At 42.1% G+C, this 21,085-nt stretch overlaps 1 protein-coding gene across 2 annotated transcripts; it reads left to right on the top strand.

Annotated features, from left to right (window-relative positions):
- Nucleotide 1: 1 nt before the first annotated feature.
- On the top strand, nucleotides 2-19,910 carry ARL5A (ADP ribosylation factor like GTPase 5A). Of its 2 annotated transcripts, none has more exons than XM_067299435.1 (6): nucleotides 2-386; nucleotides 2,008-2,068; nucleotides 5,162-5,309; nucleotides 6,484-6,567; nucleotides 11,296-11,447; nucleotides 12,244-19,910. In XM_067299435.1, the coding sequence occupies exons 1-6, from the start codon at nucleotides 341-343 to the stop codon at nucleotides 12,290-12,292; spliced, it is 540 nt and encodes a 179-aa protein (XP_067155536.1). In that variant the 5' UTR covers nucleotides 2-340; the 3' UTR covers nucleotides 12,293-19,910. The 2 variants fall into 2 exon arrangements, with proteins under 2 accessions (XP_067155536.1, XP_067155537.1); XM_067299436.1 differs by lacking the exon at nucleotides 2-386 and adding an exon at nucleotides 693-792.
- The last annotated feature ends 1,175 nt before the right edge of the window (nucleotides 19,911-21,085 follow it).

Below are 21,085 nucleotides of genomic sequence, written 5' to 3'. Positions count from 1 at the left end.
CCCCGCCTCCTCGCGGGCTGTACGGTGGCCGGCGGGGTCGGCACGGCGGCGCGTGTTGGTTCCCCCTCACCCTGCTCCGCGGCCGGGCCCGGCGGGGTGAAGCGAGGCGCGGCGCGGCCGGAGCAGCGCGGAGCGGAGCGGGGAGAGCGGCGATGTCCGTGCGCGGGGGGCGCACGGCCCGCAGTGCGCAGCGCGAGCAGGCCCGGCGCGGCCCCAGCCCGCCTCAGCGCCGGCAGGCCGGGCGCCGGGCCGGGCCCTGAGCAGCTGCCGAGGAGCCCGCGGAGCCCCGGAGCCGCCGCCGCGGGGAGGGGGGCGGCGGCGGCGGCGGCGGCCGCCGAGGATGGGGATCCTCTTCACCAGGATCTGGAGGCTGTTCAACCACCAGGGTGAGGGCGCCGCGGCGGCCGCGGGCGTGTCGGGGCGCGCGGGGCCGCCTCGGCCGTTCCCGCCGCCGCCGCCGCTGTGGTGATGGCGCGCGGCCGCCTCGCGCCCCCTCGGCGGTTGCCGCCGCGCGGCCTCGGCGCCGCTCCCTGAGGGGGGAAGCGCGGTTTTAGCGTAAACCCCCCCCCCCCCCGCCGGTGCCTTCCGCACCCTTCAGAGCCCGTCGGCGCCCCGCGGTGCCCGGCGCCTCCCGTCAGCGGCCGCCGACGCTGAGCGACGACGCAACGAAAATATATTTTGTCCTGTAGCGCGCAGCCCCACCTCGGGCCTCCTGTTCCTCCCGCTTCCCTAGCGCCCGCTGCGCTGGCAGCGCCGCACCTGACGCAAAGCTGCCTAGTTGTGTGGGGTCAGGTAAGCAGACGCTTCTGCAATATTGTGCCGTTACGCAAAGTTACTTAAAACTTCGGGTTTGTACCTGACTGCATACGAGACAACTCTGCAAAACCACACAATATTGGTAAAATCGAAAGGAAGAAGCCCTACTTACCTGACCCCTCTCCCCCTCCCTCCTCCCTCTGTAATAAATCGATGCCGGTGTACTTTGCCAACGCAGGAATTGATCTCTGGTGGTCTGAAGCTTGGGCAGGCGTATAATGGCTTTTTGTTGCCCTTGTGGACTACTGGGGGGGGGGGGAGAAAACCCCTTCTCACAAAGCATTTACTTGCATGAATAGCCCCATTGAAGTCAATGCTGTTTGTGCAAGTAAAAGTTGTGTAACATCGCCTGGAGCAGGCAGCACTCACTTGTCCTGGAAACTGTAAATTAGAGTGTGCTTGACAACACCAGCTGTAGGATTCAGATTCGGTTTTGTGATGTGTAGGAAAGAAGGTGTTAAATAGAAACAATAATTGATTCTTGGCATCGAGCTCCAAAATGTGTTCTGCTGTGCGTCCGAGTAGTTACGTGTAGTGCTCGGTGGTTTATCTAAAACTAAATTGGCTGAATGAGTACTGTAAAACATTCATCGGAGGATATGTTCTCTAGTTCCAAACCTGATGAAAGGAGAAGAGGATGCTGTGGGAGACAGGTGGATCACCCTAGTTACAGTGCAAATCAGCTGCTGCTTTTCTTCTTTTTTTTCTTTTTTAACTACTTGGAATGAGATTAAGATGTTGCTGGCCTTAATAAAAGTGTGGCCTTGGAAATGAGCATTTAACATGTGTAAGAGCATGTGTTTTGAAGAATAGCTTAACTGTAGGGAGGAATAGGGAATGCAAACTATTACATTTTAGTTGTATTTCAAAAATGTTTAGAAGTTCCAGAAGTGATTCCATTATGAGATTGCTCTAACAGTTTAGAGAAGGAAAAAACCTGGACTTAATCTGTTAGAAATTATTCATGTAGATGTGCAGACAGGGATGATGACAATTACTTATCTACGCAGGTTTGTACACTGCCGTGTACAAACTCACTTTTAGGTATGGCCCATGAAATATGGCACCCGAAATATGACAGTGTTTGCTTAAATCAGTCAAAAAATGCAACATTAACCTTGTTTTATTACACATCTGTTATTTTCATAGCAATGTTAACTAGGTGACTTACCAGTAATATTTTTATTTCAGAGCACAAAGTAATCATTGTTGGTCTGGATAATGCAGGAAAAACAACCATTCTTTATCAATTGTAAGTATAAACTGCAGATGATGTTTAATGTATTTCAAGGTGTATTTTGTACATATTGCCCTGACTGGTTTTAGCTGCTTTCTCTGCTTCTTTTTTTACTTTGAGAGCATTATGCTGAAGCTGACTGAACAGTATAGGTGCTGATGGATCACTGTGTGTGTGTGTGTGTGTGTGTGTGCGTGCGTGCGCGCGCACGCAGAGTTTGGAAAGGTCTGTGTTTTGCCTGATATGTGAATAAGATTTTGTTGAGAGCTTTTATTTATCAAATTACGTTGCTACTACTGCCTAAGTGCAATTACGTTTGTCACAGTGTAAGCTGTTTGCCAGCTATATAAAATATGATTGTATTGAGGATTAGCCACAGGTCAACGGTGTTAAACTGATCCATGCCACTGTATGTAAATATCAACAAATTGTTCCATGAGGAGGAAAACCAGTGCAGCCTGACCTCCCCCTGCCCGTGATTTGTGTCCTACATACAAGACCTACTTGATACCATTTGTGGTACAGGATGAGGGAGGGAGGCTAAGCAGCAGCTGAGCACAGGATGGTCCTGAGCAGCCTGTGTGTCTGGTCAGGGCTGTGTTTTGCACCACCAGTGGGCTCCAGATCATTGGTCGCTGTCATCCTTGTGGTGCAGCTCCTGCCCTTAATTGTGGTGTTGACTCATATTTTATCCTATGTGAACCTTGCTACTCATTTATGTGAAACTTGTGTGAACTTCATATCTCTGAGTCCTCAACTACGTTTTGATAAAGGAGCAGAAGTTTGTCTGCAGACTCAGAAACTTCTGGCTGGGGCAGGCAGCTCAAGGTCTGTTTAAAAAAGAAACAGGTTTGCGTTTTCACACGTTAAGTAGACTGGTATTATAAAGTATTTCTGATTCAATATCAGAAATAATTCATGTTGAGTGATATGGCCATTCTTGTCCAATCCTAAACGTAAATTATAGGTTCTTTTAGTCAAATTATGATCTGCTCTTGCCTTTCTGAAATGCGGAATTCATGCGGTATTTTCCAGCCACTTCTGTTCTAGCACACTGTGCAAAGAAAGTGGAAGAAGTGAAGGTGGCTGTCATTATTCAGATTGGGAGGGAGAGATTTAAAAAAAACATAAACAGAAAAAAAGTACACATTTTAAAACTAGTAAGTACTGCCGCCGAGGGCTGTCCTCAGTGTGTTTTAATGCTGCCTGTGTCTTTCCACTTCCTCCACAAAAGTTTCATGATCCCTCTTCTCGCCCTCTTCAATTTCTGCAGCCTCAGCATTTTCTTTTCACTTTCGTACAGCTCGTCTCTATATGCCTTCTTTTCCTGACAAGCTTTTTAGCCCTACAGGACTTCCCCATCCTGCCCTCCTATATTCCCCTTCTGCAGCTCTGTTTGCTCCTTTGAAAGCGCTCTGCACCAGCACTGTTCCGCAGTTCTTCCTGCAGGCTCTTCCTTAAACCCTGCCCTGATCTTGGATATCCCTTTTTTTTTCTTCTTTTCTACTGTTTCTTCATGGAAGATAGATGTTCTGAGCATGAATGTGTGTTTAACTGTTTCTATATAAGATGGGCAGAGATAACTGGCAGGAATATGTTAGTTAGTGTCCTGACCATCACTTTCATGGTGTGGACAGTCGCAGCAGATGTTGGAGTGGTGATTCTTCTAACAGATACTGGCAGCTCCGCAGATGCTTCATCTCCTCCAGTTCTCCTGTTCAGATCTCATCCCTCCCTGGAAGCCCTGCGATTTTGCTCTCTGATTACTAGAAATGCCATTACACTTCACGTTTATCTTGTTTCAGTGGAGGGGAAAAAAAACCTATCATATTGCAAGCTGAGAGATGCCAACAGTTTGAGTGTGAAAGACTGCAAGTTCAGCCAAGGAAAGGGGATTCGTGATTTGCCTTTTCTAAACATTAAAAGAACTCTGCTGAAAACTGATTTTTAAATCTGAAATCAGCCAAGGGCATCTTGCTATATCACTGTTGTTCTTAATTCCAGTTACAGTTCTTTCTCCCTCTAATCCTTCTTTCCCTTATCTTCGCTTCCTTAAAATGCGTGTGGTGAGAAGGTATCTTGTTATATGCTGTTAAGACACTGGGTAACTAGGATTGCTTTTCAGAATACTAGACTGTCCTTGTATCTCGTCATGTCTTCAGTTCTTTGTATCCTCTTCAAGTAGTTTTCTGGCGCTATTCCAAGTCTCAAGTTGCTGTCACTGTAACCAAAAGCTCTTCTAGAACTTCAGAAACTTTTCATATAAAATGATGACTGTATCAAGATTATTGAAAGAAAAAATAATCAAGTTTTTTGAAAATGGTTGACTTTTTGCCTTGAAGCTGCTTTTAATTTTTCTCTATGTCCAATAGAGTAGAGTTTAAATAACTTTAACTTCAGGAGTATCCAGAACACACATTTGGTTGTTACTGTTGACGTGAAACTGGTTGTCTTGATGACAAAGTTACACCAAGCATCTCTAAAACTGTATATTGTCTGCATTCATCTCTGAAAAGCAGAGTAACTGGGCTGTATAGAAGGGGAGAGAGAAGAAAGTTTGGAAATAACGTAACTGAAGTGTTTCTGAGTTGTGAAGAAAGTATGCTTATGGAGAAATATGTAGTATGTTTGGAGGAGTTGGATGATGAGTTGTTTTTCTGCAGCCTTGGAAATCTTGTGGCTTAACTGCATTCTTGAAGAAAAACAACTGCTCTCTCCCATACTGCATTGCATGCCAAAAATCAGCTTGGAAAAAGAAAAAGTGACTGCTTAAATAGCTTCTGAAGCACATGCTCTCTCAGCTTTATAATTTAGTTATAATATAGTTTGGTTCAAAAACGCTTTCTCGGGTTTATAATTTAATTATTTAAAATATAGTCCAAGTCCATCCTCATTGTTTTCTCCCCTCTGCACACGCATCTTGTCTCTATTTGCTGCATAAGGTGTGTTTGCTAGAATTCCCCAGATGAGCTTTCTGCCTCAGAATAGCTGTCGACGTGAGTTTTTAGAGAAAAAGGTCAATTTGGAGTTCTGACGTCATTGATAATGCAGATAACTTGCCAGCTTTGCACGGGCGGTTTCTCACGGGGTTGATCTCTTCCTCCGCAGTTCTATGAACGAAGTGGTACATACCTCACCTACCATAGGGAGTAATGTGGAAGAGATAGTGGTCAATAACACGCGTTTCCTAATGTGGGACATTGGAGGGCAGGAGTCTCTTCGGTCTTCGTGGAACACCTACTATACAAACACTGAGGTAAGAATGAACGCCGCCTTGTCAGATTTATTTTAACTTTTGCTGATGAAGGAAGTACAACGTATCTGAGATTTGTACCAGACACAGTTCAGGAAAGTTGCGTTAACTGTGCTTTGAATGTTAGTGTAGCTTCCTCTGATATTCAGGACGCTTGTATTTTGATTTCCAAGTCTCCTCCTTAGCAAGATGTTGTGCGACGTGATTGTGTATTTCTTATGTAAGATGCATAATATGGATTGCAGTTAAAACCACCTTTTTTGTAAGGATTCTGTGTGGTGGGATCTGCTGCCTTGGGGCAGGTGCTCAGTCTGTCTTGGTGTTGCAGATCCCTGTGCTTACAGGTTCCCTCTTGTGGAACGCGAGTGCTGTATCTCTGCAGCAAGCGCTCTGAAAACCTGTGTAGCCCATCGCAGGACAGACTGAAAGCCCCAGAAATTCTCCTCCAAAATTCTGGGAGCTTTGCCTCGCAAGATCCCATGATCAATTTACACAAGCACCCCCAAGAGTTTTGAGAACTGTTGTTAGCAAGAAAACTGTAGCACAAATACAGAACTTGGTTAAAATAATAATTTAAGGCAAAGTTTCTTAGTTGATATCAACTGTGGTTTAAAAAAAAGTTAACTTTTATAATAATAAACCTTGTTTTCCTGTGATTCACTATGAGATGCTATGCTTATATCTTCATGTATGCACTTGAAGTATGGCGCTTATGTTTTTTTAAATCCGTTGCGAGTTCTTACGTGCATGTTTAGTGTTTGAAGTGGAGGGAGAAAGCTGATATCCTTTGCCTTTCTAAGGATGCAGCAAATTAGTTGAGGGATCTGTGTGCTACTCAACTATAGTAAGCAAAGAGCAAGACCAGATCTAGGATGGCATAAAAATACTTTCCTTCAATATAAGTTTTTCACTTAGAAATGGAAAATAGAAATTCAGAAAAGGTGGTATGTCAGACATACTTGTATACAAACAACAATGTAAGTCATAAACCACACCGATGCTGGGGGTAATCACAGTCTGTGGCTGGGAGTATTATCTGGAATAAACTGATGTCTGATAGTGCAGTTGACTAGCTGGATATTCTCCTGGGGATAATATTTTGTTTTGTGTAAGGATGTGTGATCAGAAATATGTAGTTCTCTGAAATGCTGACTAATAACTTCTAACTTTTTTAAAGTTTGTAATAATTGTTGTGGACAGCACAGACAGAGAGAGAATTTCTGTAACTAAAGAAGAACTGTATAAGATGTTAGCACATGAGGTGAGTAGATGCAATGTTTTCACTTTTTTATATTTATTGTGGATAAGATTTGGCTGTAAATACTTACTAAATAAATAAACAAAAGTAAATACATACTAAGGGAAATAGATTCACACATTATTTGTAAAAGTTCAGACTTAAGCCTGCCAGCTGGAGGTAAAGACAGACCAGAATGGAGGGAAGCCTCTCCAGTGGAGTCCAAGGCGAATGTTAACGGTTGTATTCCCAGCTGCAGGTAGTGTCAGAGCTGCGCTGTTCCTGCTAGAGGCTCTGTCTTTTGTAAATCTCCCAATGAAGTTGTAAATTAATATGGAGTTACTGAAGTGAGCTCCTACAGAAGTAGCTTTTCGCCCTCTGAGTGCTTCAGAGAAGTAGGAGTTAGGACCTAGAAATGACTTCTGTGTCTTTGATCTTTCAGCCCATGTTACGACCTGAATGAGATCATTTAAAAAACATTGTTTTCCTCCAAAAAATTAAGTACTGTTTTTGGTAGCTTCAAGGTTGCTGAATGTTTGCTGTAGTGAAACAGATACGGGCTTATAAAAGTATCTTATAGCAACCAGCTCTGAAACTAAAGAAATAAACTGACTGCAGCCTTTTTGACGTTTGGAAGGTTCTTGCAACGGGGAGAATGTTCTGGGGGTGCCTCGGTGTATGCTTGTCCTGTTAATGTAAGTTTTCCTACGTGCCTTCTATTGCCTGCTGTTCTTGCTAATTATTTTTCCCTCTATCAGGAACAAGTGTGAGTTTTCTAAGGAATAGGTTAAATAAAAGAGGAGTGAGAAAAGAGTGAACAGAGACCTTGGGAAAGCCGAATGAGTTTGAGAGGAAACGAAATGAGGAGGGGTAAGGTTAGGGGAGCTGGAGATATAGGAGTAGGATACTGAAGCAGAGCATCCCAGTAGCACCTTCTCTTCCCTGCAAACCTCCAAGGAACTGGTGGATGCTGCGCAGTGCCGTGTTGGGACAAGGCAACGGAGACGCACTGAAGGGGTTCAGCCACATGCATACAGTGGGAAATTGTGCAGCAGAGGCTTACTCCCTCTCTTCTTGACCTGAAAGCTCTTAGGAAGCCCTCCAGTTGGTAAAGACAGGTTACTGGGTTACACCTTTGGTCTTGATGAGATGGCTGAAAGCTTAGGTTGTCCTGTTTCTGCAGGACAAAGGTTCTCGTGCTAAGAGTGAATTGTTCAAGCCCTAGTGCAGCATACTGTGTCAGAGGATATAGCAGGTAGGCGAGAAAACAGCAGTGTGAAGTTTTCTGATACGTTGTTTTGAACTCAGAAAAAATCCAAAGACCTGTTTTACTAAAGTCATAGAGCAACTGACAACAGTTGGTATTTTGGTTTTGGAAAGATAACACCAAATATGTTTAAAAATCCCCTTTGCCCTTTCTGTGTATCCATAGCTATTTACTGGCAGCAGCAGGAGTGAAATGGAACAAATTTTCCTGGAAAGCTAAAGAAACCTATGCAGTAATAGTCAAGTAATAAATGGGATAATTGCAGAAAAAAATGCATGAGAGAAGCTCTTAAAACTTTATGAGAAAGTTACAGTAGCAATAGTCTTAAGTCTACTTGGAATTGCAACATGAGAGGATAACCTGCAAGCTTGTAAAGACTCTCTTTAAATTTGAGCCCTGTGTCAGGTCTAAAATTGAGCTAGCTATGTTTCTGATTCATAAATACTGCACTAGAGTTCTTCAGTATGTAAGTCAAGAGCAGCTATTGCATGACCTTGGAAAAACCGAAATACTTCAGTGGAGTGTACTGTGCTGTTAGTAATCTGCTCAGGAAGTGCAGCAGGACCAGAGCCTTGATTTTTACAAGAGATGTGTTTATACAAGCTTGACTACTGCTGGGACTTGTAAGACAAACAAGTTTAACTCAAACTGGATCCGTTTTTATGAGATGACACCAAGGGCATTAAGTTTCCAAACTTAGAAGTGTCAGAATACACAGGTGGGCATAAAATACATGGTGTTATATCCCAAAATATTACATCTATATTTAAACTGTAGCCACTCCTTAGTAGATGGCTGTGGGAAGGGCAAAAGCTGTGTATGTATTTCCTTTGATGTTTATCTTCTTATTAAAACTTAGACATAATTCAGTAGTCTGTAGCTTTTTTACTTTGCACTTTCATGTGATGCTCAAAAGTGGATAAATTTCAATAAAGCAAACACAGTTTAAGATAGGCCGCTCTCAGGAAAGCTGGAAAAGTAGAGAAGGAGGATAGACCAGCCTGTCTTACTTGTGGTGTACTCCCGTGATTAACTTGCGTGGACTTGTGTTAGCTGGGCTACTGAAAGGTCCTGCTGTGTAGCCTTGGTTTTTGTTTTTTTGTTTCATGCCCTTCCTTGTGTTAGTCCTGCTGCTCCGTGGCCGGGCTTGGCTCGCTGATGTGGTTGGCTCTTTAGCCACCTGAGCAGCAGAGCTGGTGTGAAACCAGTTGTGAAACCACAGGTGAGGAAAAGCCCCAGACCTGGGAGGTCTGGCTTTCTTGCTTGCAATGGGATATTAAACGTGGCATTGGGGGACTGTTGTCGTAGGGTCTGTTGCTGTCATGCTTCTAAGTAGCACAGCTTAGAAATTTGTCCGTTGAAACTGTTAAACAAAGTCTGCGTGTTCTTTTTCATAATGTAGAAATGAAGATGCAGACGGTATTAATGAACTTTGATATGAGGGAAGCTTGGAACTCCAAGCAGTGTGATTGCCCTTGCTTTGTGTTGGGAGACTCTTTCTGTGCTCCAAAGCATCCATCTAACAGTAAATGTGCCTGTTCTCTTCGGTCAGGATGTTTTCAGGATGTTCTGCTAACCTAACAGGTGCTATGGCATTTGAGAAGAACTACAATGCATATAAAATGAAGTGAAAGTCAAATGGGTATTTAGAACAGCTTTTCCATGAAATCTTTGAAAATCTTTTGTTTCTGCTAACCAGTTGAATTAAACTTTTGTTAAGGCTAAATTGAGTTGCCCAGGTCAGTTCCAACTATTTTCTGGACCAGTGGACCATTTGGGAATTAATTTTACTGTTGCTAAAAATTAGTGCTCTTGTACAGACGTTTAAGTGAAGGGGAAGACTTTTTTTCTTTAAGAGGGACTGATTTTCAGTAACATGTATCTGTACTAGTGTAGTTCCAAGCAGCTTGAGATAAAATAAAATTGCCTCTAGAACTGCTGTTCTCTAAATTCTGTTAGTACTGATGTTTTAGGTATCGCACAGTCCTTAAAGAGACATTTCTCTGTTTGTAATGGGATTGTTCATGGCGACCCCCAGGTTTTGATTCTGAAGCACTGTGAGTGATGATTTTCTAAAAATTCAGTGCATCCCGTACATAAGATGTTGCTGCGGCTTGCTTTACGCTCCGCCTGTGGAAGTCCTGATGCTTCTTCACTGGTGGCACCCTCCCTCGCAGAAGGCTGCTGCGGGGGCCGGTGCACGTCTGGTTCTGGTGGCTGTGGTGGCAGGCCTGACGCTAGCACGCGTGCTGCCCCCGCTCAGCGCGGCAGGGCTTGGCAAGCTTTTACCAGGGTCTAAAAGGTTCTGGCGGGGATGGACCCCGCTGGCCCCCCCCCCCAGGTAAGAACTGCCCCAGCAGTCAACTGCTTCGGTACTACGGTCAGGCTTACAAAGAAGTGTTTTGTATCTCGTAATGTGGTATTCTCGATAAAAGGCAGGCATAGCAAAATGCCAGAGTTTGTTTGGTCTGGATACAAAGGTAGGAGTGACCTGCCAGGTGAGGGCTAGATGGAAGGCCTTGACTGTTAGACAGATGTATGGAGTTATTGTCATGTGCCGTACTGGGCTCACTACGGAGCTGTAGGGTGCCTCCGTTCCTCACGGAGGTAACAAAATGATGTAGGCTGTGGACGTTTTGGTCTGCTGGATCAAAAGATTTTCTGAGGTTAAACACTTCTTACAGGCTAGGGCTAGGGCTCAAGATTCCCTAGTCTGCTGTCGCATCCTTTGCCTCGCAGGCTGGTTCGTGCCACCTGGCTGTGATGGACCTTCGTTCTTGGGGCTGCCTGCAGTCCTTGCTCAGTGCTGCACCTCTTGTCCTTTGAGGTGTGAAAAGGCAGCAAACTCGACTGGAGAGAATAGGTTGGCCGGGGCCGGGGAAGCTCCTTCGTGGCCCCTGCTGCTTCATACAAGCCGTTAATCTTTTGCATGATCTTCACCTTGCACTGAGACCTTGTCAGAGAGGGATGGATGGCGCTTGATTCCTCCTGTTCTAGAAGCTAAGCGCCTATCTCCTAGGTGAGTTAGGGTCTATAAGCCCTCCTGCTTGTGCCTTAATTCAGGTACCTCATACCACTGTAGCAGTGACTAACCTGCGCTCAGTCTTGCCCTCTTTTGTCCTTCCCCACCAGCCAGGGCACTTACTTAACTACTGTGAATATACTGTTAAAATCTCTTAAGGAGTCACAGCTGCATGTGGGAAACATTCCAGATTAAATGTCCAAGGCAGTAGGTCAAGCAGATGCTGTTGGAGGTGAGTAGTTTTATTTTGAAAATGAATAGGTTTGGGGCTTGAAGCTTCCAGATTCCAAAACCAGAATTTGAACTTGGTATTAAAGTTAATGGCACGTCTAAGCATGGCTGTTGCAGTATTGACGGACACTCCCAAGTCAGGATTTCAGCCTAGTTAGATTTCTAGCAGAAAATATGATTAATTGTCCCTTTGAGATTTCATCTTTTTTTTTTCCTTCTCCTCTTTCCCTAGGACTTGAAGAAAGCAGGTTTGCTGATCTTTGCTAACAAGCAGGACGTTAAGGAGTGTATGACAGTAGCTGAAATCTCTCAGTTTCTGAAACTAACTTCAATTAAAGATCACCAGTGGCACATTCAGGCATGCTGTGCTCTAACTGGAGAGGGGTAAGGATCATTCTTGCTGGAGGAGGGGAGTCTTGAATGCTGTTGGTATTTTATTGTGGTATTTGTGGTTTAACACACATTCCTGTCCTGTCATTAATGATGTAACACTTCAGATTTTTCTTTTTAAAATGTATTGGCTTAGGACCATGTGCAACTTTGATTCAGCACCAAACTAAAAAGGTGCCAAAAGAACTTTGAGACGTGGCGGTTGTTACCGCTTTTAGGAATCTCTCTTTAGCATACCCTGTCACTTGCTTACTGATGTCTGCGGCTGCAGCAGTTGCAATGCAGACCAGATTTCTTGGTATAGAAAGCATGTGCTTGCTCAAGCGAACAGGGAATTCAGACTTCTGGTTTCTTTTCTGATATCGCTGAAATAAGCTGAAGTGGAGATCAGTGATTTGAAGAGCAACTTTCACATCAAATCTGCAGTCTGACCTCACAGTGGTATAACTTAAAATAAGTTGAGCCTAACTGTGCGAAGGGGGGTGGTGGGGAAATTTCCTCGTCTGTTAGATCACCTGATCATAACTGGAGGTAACTTCAGTGTACGTTCTCGAGAAATACTGGCATCTGAAGGCTCTCACCATAGATCGCATAATGAGATCTAGCAGTGTTAGGAATTAATTGGTTTTGGAAATGATTCCTTCAGTCAGAATTACAGAGATCTTAGGAAAAGTTTAATTGTTGTTCTTGTTCATGTAAGTTGGTGTCATGGAATTATCTTTAAAGTTATCCTCAGGAGTGTATGTATTTCTTAAAAATTGTAATTATACTCATCTCTTTTTGTTGACAGACTGTGCCAAGGACTCGAATGGATGATGTCAAGACTTAAGATCAGATGATTTTTAATGACCTGTTTGCACAGACGTTGCTTTAAAAAAAGAAAGAAAAAAAGAAAAAAAAAAAAAAGCTGTACCCATGATTACCTTGACAGTGGCAGAATTAATGGGTTAGATGTATTTATAACGAACTGATTTCAACTTCATTTTCTACATAGATACAAACACGTATATAAATTAAGACATTCGGCGAAAAGAAAGCTGCAGTGGATGGCTCCAGTTTGGTTTCCTGTTTGTTTTTCCCCTGGGGATGCGTGTAAAAGCTGTGATCAACCTTCTTTTCAAGATACAGCCACTCAGAACAGTCTGATGCTGAGCGTGGTGAAGATGAAGTGAGAGGAAGGAGCTTTTAATTTTGAGTTTTATTATTCCATTGTAGTCATCTCTAGTTGAAGATGTTGGCTTCATTATTCCAGTAAATTAGCAAGCAAATCAATGGCATAGATATCAACTTTCCAGTATTTTTAAAGTTACTGATGTTACAAATGCAAAAATATTTTCCTGTATGTGTACTGTACATATTTCTGTATATTTATACCTCAATTTTAGGTTAATTGCAATCTGTTCAGACCAGTGTGTAAAACTGAATCAATATGTTGACAATAGTACTAATATTTGACATTTCCAACATGTCACGACTTCTTTTCCTTTGTTATCTGTACAGCTGTAATGTCCATCAGACAGTTGACTCACCACAACTTTATAAAGCAAACTCTCTCTTAAGACGATTGCTCGTTTCTCCCATGATTTTTTTTTTTTATTAGGGAAGATGCCATAAAGGATTGGGACATACGGATCGAATTTTAAACTGTAGTATTGGCAAGCAACAGTGAAAATTTGCCAGAGTTTAAAACAAAACAGACACTTTATTGTAGTTGTCATTGGATTAGGTGATGTCAAAAGGCGTGTGTCATCCTGTCCTATGCTGCTGCTTTTCCTTTTTTGCAGTACATGTTCATTTCTGGTTGAAGCCTGGCAGAAGTACCTTCAGCTTTCGTAAAGGGAAAAACGTCTTTTTCTTTTTTCTTTTTTTTTTTTTCCTTAACCAAAGACGACACACAAAAGTATGTTTGAAAGCCCCCCTGGGATCTTACCAAACGAGTCTTACCCTGTACTAAGTGTTTTTCAGAGGAAGAGGCACGCTTCTCTCTGATACTCCGTAGTGTATATAGACACCCGTGTGCAGTGGATTGCACTGGGATGGGGAAGGGGAGCACGCCGGGCTGCGCTGCCGGAGAAGCTGGGGTTCCGCAGAAGCTCCTGGCAGCACTTCTTGGAAATAACTCCCTTGCATGATCCCCAGGTGAGTTATAAAAAAGTGTCAGAACACTGAGCGGTTATCGCTTCTCACTGTATTATTTAATGGGTTGGAAGGCCGTACGGAAGAAGTTCAAAATTATCCTTTTAAAGGATACAGGCTTTTCACTAGGGCGAAAGTTGGGTGGTTTGAAAGTTATCAGTATTGTGAAAGTGTACGGAGCCTTGATTGTAGGCTTTTGCGTTTGGGATGTGTTTGAAGAGTATTGTAAAGTGAAATAAAACTTTGTTTAAAATGTCCTTCCCTTTCTTAGCGCATGAATTTGATAAGGACGGAAAAGGCATTTTAAAGAAAAAGCTTAGTTTGAACTTTTTAAAGTGCTTACAGACAGCTCATCTTTGGTTACGTGTTAATGTAGTCAGTACCCTGCCTTCCTGTTTGCCTGCTTTGCTGGGGATCATGTTGTGAATTTGTGGAGGGGAAAAAGGGAGACAATTTCAAAAGTCTGTATTGAATAAAGGCAGGTAAAGAACTTGACTTTTTAATATATTTTTGGTATCTCTTTATTATGCTAACTGGTTAGGGAATCTGCTCTCTTTGTTAAAACATTTTAACGTGTACATGCATATGTTTATAGTGCATGCACATAGATATTGGTGTTTAACTGGTGTATTGCAAAATGTATAAATGTTTGAAGAAGTAATTAATGCAAAGACTTTTTCACTTTATCTGATAGTATCTTCAAGAAACAAGCTCTGTGCACACTTGCATATAAAACCGAACTGTACATTTTATAGTCTTAAATCAGACTTGCTTATAAACATAAGTGTTTGGGTTTTGAGTCTTATGTCTTCCATCCCTTTAAAATGCTTCACTGTAGTACTTTAAAATTCTGTATTTTGCCTGAATGCGCACAGGTTTTGTGTGTGTGTTTGTTAAGAAAATGAGTTGTTAATGGAACAAAAATCATGGAGCAGTATTCTGATACCTACTTTTTGCTGGAATTTGCTGCTCACTTCCTTGCTTAAATTTTCAGGATTTGGTATGTTTATACAATGAAAATGTACTGTTTTTTTCCAAGTATGGCTTATGTTGTAATAGGATATCTACTGTTTACTCTCGCTCTCCTTTTCCCTCTCAGTATTCTGGCTATTTCCACTTCCTGTGGCCTCCCCAATACTGCACAGCCCCTGAATTTTTATTTCCCCGGTGGCAGGAGAGCCTAGCAGGGAGACGAGAGTGACAGCGTGCGCGGAAGACTGCCTGCTGAAGCAACGGCCTTTGTGCCCGGAGGTGCTGATAATCCCCAGAGTAGGTAGATCGATGTCTGTGCGTTGAACAGTAGAGCCTGGACCAGCTGCAAGAGGGGACGTGTGTGTGTCACGTCACGTGTGGCGATGAGGCTTCTTCTCTGTTTTGGTGTCACTTAGCGTTTTAGAGGGAAGATTTGCTGGTCAGTAGCTAGAATTCGGTGGTGGCCACTTCTGACTGACGCATCGTGTGCCTGTAGCGTTCTTGATTGGGCTGTAGTAATCAAAGGAAGACGTGTCTCAGGGTTTTTTTATTTTAATTTTTATTTTTTTAAGTGCTGTATTTGCAGTTTCCAAGAATGATGGATTTTGTCTGTGGTAACTGGGTGACTCTTTGTCCCCCTTGGTAAACAGAGGTGACAGTCCAGATTCTCACCTTGCGAGATGTTTTGACTTTGCTTAAAGTGAAGTGCAGAGATTCTCTCAAAGCAGAAGGAGAGCAGAATATTTGCATCCTTATGTTGCCGTGAGTTTCTGCGGAAAACTCTGCCTGAAGGTGTTCCGTGAGAACAAGTGTATTTACTCCAAATGCTAATGAGATGATCATTAGCAGAATTGATAAGCCTGTCCCCTCGTGATAGTATTGTAGCTGAGATGGTCTTTTCCTGCACACCTTGCCTTCTGCGTAGGTTTAATTTTTTTTTTTTTTTTAACTTAGTCACTTGGGAGAGTCGGGGAAGAGTAGAGAAACTTTTGAACACACAAGCTCTTTTTCTGTCGTTCTTGTTTACAGCTTTTTGTTTTCCCCTTAGGACATGTCACCCCTTTTTGCTTAACTCTGTATAGTAAAGGAAATTTAACTTTATATCAATGCTACTTTCAACTCATTCACTTACTGTTTAAATGCCATTGTCTTAGCAATGACTCATGAATTCAGTTATTTGTATTGCTTTTGCGTTTTCACCCTGTGTGTGTGGTGTTGTCTTGACTTTCAGCTGAAATTTAAGATTACTTACTGCCTCTCTTCTTCGTAGAATTCATTCTTGGGATATTACACAGAAAAGGGGATGGCTTTTTAAAAACGGTTATTTAAGTTGATGCTGCAGAAAGCCATTTTACTGGCAAAAATATAGCAGCAAATCATGTATTTCAATAACTTGACATTTTAAGATGTTTATTCTGGATTAGCAAATAAGTTTGGTAAATCAGCTGTAATATATGCTGCCTCTGTGATCTGAGAATTAGCCAGGTTTTTAGATTGTGAGGAGAGGTAAGATATAGGAGTTTGAAAATGGGAACAGGGATCTAGCAAGCATCATTATTTTGTTTTTTTCAGGGAGGCTGAAGAGCTGTTTTCCTATGCATTACGTAGTGCGTTCCCAGGTGTGTGCGTGCGTGTGTGAATGCTAAATGTATCTGACGGGCACCTACTACACTCTATGCAGCCCAAGTGCCTAAAACTAATTCACTAATCAGTTTTTCCCTTTGTATATTACAATTTCCATTTTCTTTAAAAATAGATATATTTGTATAAAAGCATCTAGTTGTGTTTAAACGAGTGTTCTTTCCCCTCACTACATACCAGATTTAACATGATTTATGAGAAATTTATTTTTTACAATTCTTGAAGCTTTTTGCTGTCTACATTCCAAGCACTTTACCGTTTATCAGACATTATATAGATAGCTTCCTTTGAGAAAGGAAATACTAAATTTATCCTTGTAACAGATGGGTTAACTAGAATTCTTTTCAAGAAACTATATTTAAATGACTTAATCCAAGAATACGTGGCCTGTAAGCATCCTCATGTAAGTAGTTCCTTTCTAATTGGCTAATAAAACATTAGCTTTGCTACTCTCAGACAAACTACGTCTGAAAAATATTTTTTTCAGCTAATTCAAATGAATGTAATATTAAGCCTTTAAACGGTGCATCATTGAGCATTATAGGACAAGAATGATGTGATGTTAGAAAGAATGGCACTAAGAAAGAAAAAAAAATGTCTTTGCATATAGCTGTGATGTGTGTTATAAATACAAATGTGACTTGAATACCATTGTTGCGGTGACTATATTAAACATACACAAATAAATTATAAGTGGTTGCCATTGTAACTTTTTTACAATGTTCTTTAGAGTCATAAGCAGAAATAGCGTTCTTGCCTTATTGGGGTTTACCGGTTAGTTTTTATAAATGCTGTTGTACAGAAGCTTTTTTTGAAACTTTCTTCATGTCAGATACTAGCCTTTATCTGTGACAGGAGCGTCTCCGTGTTCCGCCCGGGGCCCTTGAGGCCGGTTTGCTGTGCGTAGGCACACGAGTTGGGTGGGGGGTTTTAAGCTTTTCCTGTTTGTAAATTTAGAGGACTTAGCTGATGCTGAATTAACTTAGAAATGCTGCTTTACCTAGAAGGTTACAAATCATTCTTTGTAAAATATCAGCTCAGTGTTACTTTCGTCTAAATACTTCTTGTATCAAACACTGTGAAGGGGAGAGTAGAGGAGGCTGAGGAAAGGCTTATTCTCCTACGAACGGATTCAAAGAACAAAAACCAGAGAACCCGAAACTTGAAAGCGGGAGCCCCTTTATGGCTGAAAAGTTCGAGACTGGTAGTATATGATAGAGGAACAGTAACTGAGCCAGTTCAAACTGTCTGTTTGGATAACGCTTATATTTTGAATGTTTTCAGCATGTCCTCAACTGTTCTTACTCCATTCTTTCCAAAACTATTACTCCTTTAATCACAATTCTGTGCATAATGTGCGCTTGCTGCTTTAATTCAAAGTCTGCAGTTCTGGTTCTCCGAGTGGAGAAGCAAGCGGGTGCCAGAGGGGAACCCTGTCCCTAGGCTTTACCCAGTACTGGATGATAATGTTAACCTGCAACACTAAACCTGGAATTCTTGGAGTATAAAACAAAGTTCTCAAGATTCGTATACTAATGATTTAGTTGCATTATCATATATTATCCGGCTGTTTTTTACAAAAAAGTCATGTCCTTATGTGTATGTATTAAACATATGACCAGGGTCATATTTATTTTGATCACTTGCGTTTTGTACTTCTCTTTCTAGAAAGTGTTGTCTTTTTGAAAGAAGTAGATAAAATATATGGCTAACACTGATACTGCAATAAAATTTTATTCCAGAACTTCCAAAACTATTGCTTAAAATTAATACAAAGACTTGTGAAGGCTGGCTTGTCCTGGCTTGAACACTTCTGTGTCTTAAATTTAAGTATGTTTATTAATGTAGCTAACACTTTATAAAGCTATTTATTATAATAAAGTTCAATTATGATTCTATTAAGTAACTTTTTCTCTGAAACCTTGAATTGTTTCCTCCTTACCTCTTTCTGTCTCTCCTGGCTTTTTAAGTCTTCTTTTTCATTTAGTAAAAGCTCTCTTCAAAGAGATTTGAACTTGAAAGTTCATTTAGTCTAGTCCTTTTACCCCTTGTTTGAAGGGTGAACAGACACCAGTTAATCTAGAGTTGTCAAGGGGGGGAGCAGTGTGCAGTCATTTGTACATGTTTCTATGAAGCTACACAACTGCAAATTCCTGAAAAACAAACATGTCTATTTATTACTCGAAGATGAAAGCACGCCGCCTGAACGCGGTCTCGCCGGTGTGTGCACTCTGGCCTTCGTTTTATTTCTGGCTGCCCAATATTTGCGCAGGAATCCCGCTGCAGAATAAGCTTGCTGTTAATGCAGGTAATGCGCAGGCGGATGTCACTGCTGACCGAGGTCTGAGCAATGCAGTAGGGGCGTCAAAGCGTCGTTATCGTGGTGGTGTGATAGGTGGCAAAACGTTTTCTGCGCTGTGCGTCCCTCTCCCTCCTGTTCCAGCTGCCTGCCTCTAGCTGAGCTCTGTGTCCTCGCGGTGAAACGCCGCTTTCTGTGGTTCGGGCGGGCTCCGGCTCCGGCGGCGGGCGCGTAGCTGGGGAGCACGGCGGCCACGCTCTTCCTCGCTGCCCCCCCACCCCTCCCGGGGCTCCCCCCCAGCTCCGCTGCTTCTTGGCTTTGCTACAACTTTTTGGGAAAACTGCACTTGTTTTTCTTTTGAATCCAATTACACATGGGGTGATTTTTATTAAAAAAAAACAAAAAACAAAAAACCAAAACACCTTTGTCAGATACCTTTCTTCCTGTCTGTTTTAATACAAGACTTCTCTGAAATGTTCGTTCCTTAGGCCTCGTGCCCGGTGGCTGCCTCACGTGGTGCTGTCTGATCTTAGTCTGTAGAGCCTCACTGTATTTGAGGACATTAAAAAATATATATATATATACACACAAAATAAATATTTCTGAAAGTTTTTATTCCAGTATGGTTTTAGAGCTAAATACCTTTATTCTTTCAGTCTGTGCACAAGAAATTGTTTGCCACTGCTAAACTCCAACCACTTCTGCATCCAACACCTGAATATTTTGTGTGTATTCGACTTGCTGAAGTGACCCTTGGGTTAGTCATTAATGTGTATTATATGAAACTGTAAATAGACTTTTTAAATGAAAATACTGTGTTGCTTTTAGCCTTTTTTTTTTCCCCTTGACCATATGAAAATTAAAGAATGCTGTGTTCTCTTTAACTGTCCTGTTTTTTAATTAAAACATAATATAGTACTTTTTACACCATATTACAACTTATTAAAAATTACAAGTCCTGTCATTATTGTTTTGTTGTACAGTCTCTGATTTACTCTCTGTAACACGGAGTTCTTCAGTATGATGTTGAATTAGATGCGAAGCAGAGCGGTTAACATGCCAAGAGTTAATAGCTGTTACTGACTCGTCTGTTCCGGCTTGGTTTTTGCCCGTGATCCTTCACAACTGGAAGGATTCCCTGCCCCGATGTACGTGTGTGTGTATGTAGGCAGACTACTGGGGTCATGCAAAGGGTGCAGATCTTGGAATAATGAAAATTGTCTAAAATCCTTGTACATAAATAAAGATATAGTATAAATACTGGTACTGTTGAAGACTTGCTTCTGAGGTCCTTGTACTGTTGAATCCTAAAACTCATCCCATTACCACCTGTATGTATATCTTTAAAACATGAGTTAATGGCTGCATATTTGAGCTGTGTAAACAACTAATAAAATTATTTGTATTAAGTTGGCAGAATAATTTACCTCTTCATTTTAAACTAACCGTACCATTTTCAGAACAGGATTGAAAATGTTTTTCAAGGCGTATATGTATTCTAATGGCTTCCAGTTTGGCTTAGCCTCGTGCGTTTTGCCAGTAGAGTTGCTGCTGCTCACAACTGCGTATGAGCACTCTTGAACTGTGTGGTTAGCGATGACTTGGGCCAATGTGGGGTTTTATCCTACCGAAATGGCAGCTGGTCGACGGGGGGATGCCGACCTCAAAAGAGCATTGCACATGCGCCAAGTTCACTTTCAAACAAGCAATAACTGTAATTTGTATCCTACGACAATTCCCCCACCACAGCGTGTTGGTATAGTGTGGTGAAGCTCTGCCAGCGGAGGGAAATACGTGCTGAGTTGCCTTGTGGAAGAGATCTGAGTCTGGACCCGCCTGGGCGAGCATCTTCAAGCCCCGTCTGCCGCGTGAGGCTACGCAGCACGGTGAGTCCTCCCGTGCTGTCGCAATACGGGTTTCCTTGGGCTTTCAGAAAATCGTAATATATGACGCACTAAATGGCTCATAGTCTAAATGCTCTGTAGACTGGGAAAGTGTATTTATTTTCTTGAAAGGCTTCAAATGATATATTAGACAACACTTGAGTAGAGGTGGTTTTGCTTGTGGGGTGCTATTATAAACAGTGTGTTTATATCAGTAGGTAACGGGCCCCCTGTGGAGTCTCTTTTGCTCCAAGATGCTGAAAGTTTTGTAAAATTTATGCTGTAGTGAATAGGCTAGCTGATAAATGAAGGAAAGTCTTGAATTTAACTTGATATGTGAATTTTCATAAGGACTGTCCGTATCTCCCTGCCTCCTTCCCCCCTCACCCCCCTTCCTTAAAGCATGCCTCAAGGGACGGAGTGGAGAGTGTGTTTAGTCTTCTTAAGGACATGTTACCGGAACAAGAGAAAGCTGCTTTCCAAAGATTAACTTTCAGTTTTGTCTCTCTGCGGAGCAGCTTCTGTATGCATCAACCCAAGTGCACAAGAGATCAAAACTGTTGTGAGTTAATAGTTACATAAATTGTCACTGATCCTTGTATCGTGCCTATACTTGCTCGTGAATAATAGTGTGCAAAATACCACCAAGATGTCTATAGTGCAGTATTTTTGCACACTTTTCAGTTACGGAGTGTCTTTCT

Source organism: Apteryx mantelli, chromosome 6 (genome assembly GCF_036417845.1).
Source record: "Apteryx mantelli isolate bAptMan1 chromosome 6, bAptMan1.hap1, whole genome shotgun sequence".
In the NCBI taxonomy this organism is placed as follows: Eukaryota; Metazoa; Chordata; class Aves; order Apterygiformes; family Apterygidae; genus Apteryx; species Apteryx mantelli.
The sequence above is the reverse complement of the archived record's forward strand: the minus strand, read 5'-3'. Positions and strand labels throughout refer to the sequence as shown.

Excerpts from the sequence above, each read along its gene's own strand:
- ARL5A (XM_067299435.1), top strand. The coding sequence starts at position 341 with ATGGGGATCCTCTTCACCAGGATCTGGAGGCTGTTCAACCACCAGG. Across the intron at positions 2,069-5,161 it reads ACAACCATTCTTTATCAATT|TTCTATGAACGAAGTGGTAC; the intron begins GTAAGTATAAAC and ends CTTCCTCCGCAG. Across the intron at positions 5,310-6,483 it reads CCTACTATACAAACACTGAG|TTTGTAATAATTGTTGTGGA; the intron begins GTAAGAATGAAC and ends ACTTTTTTAAAG.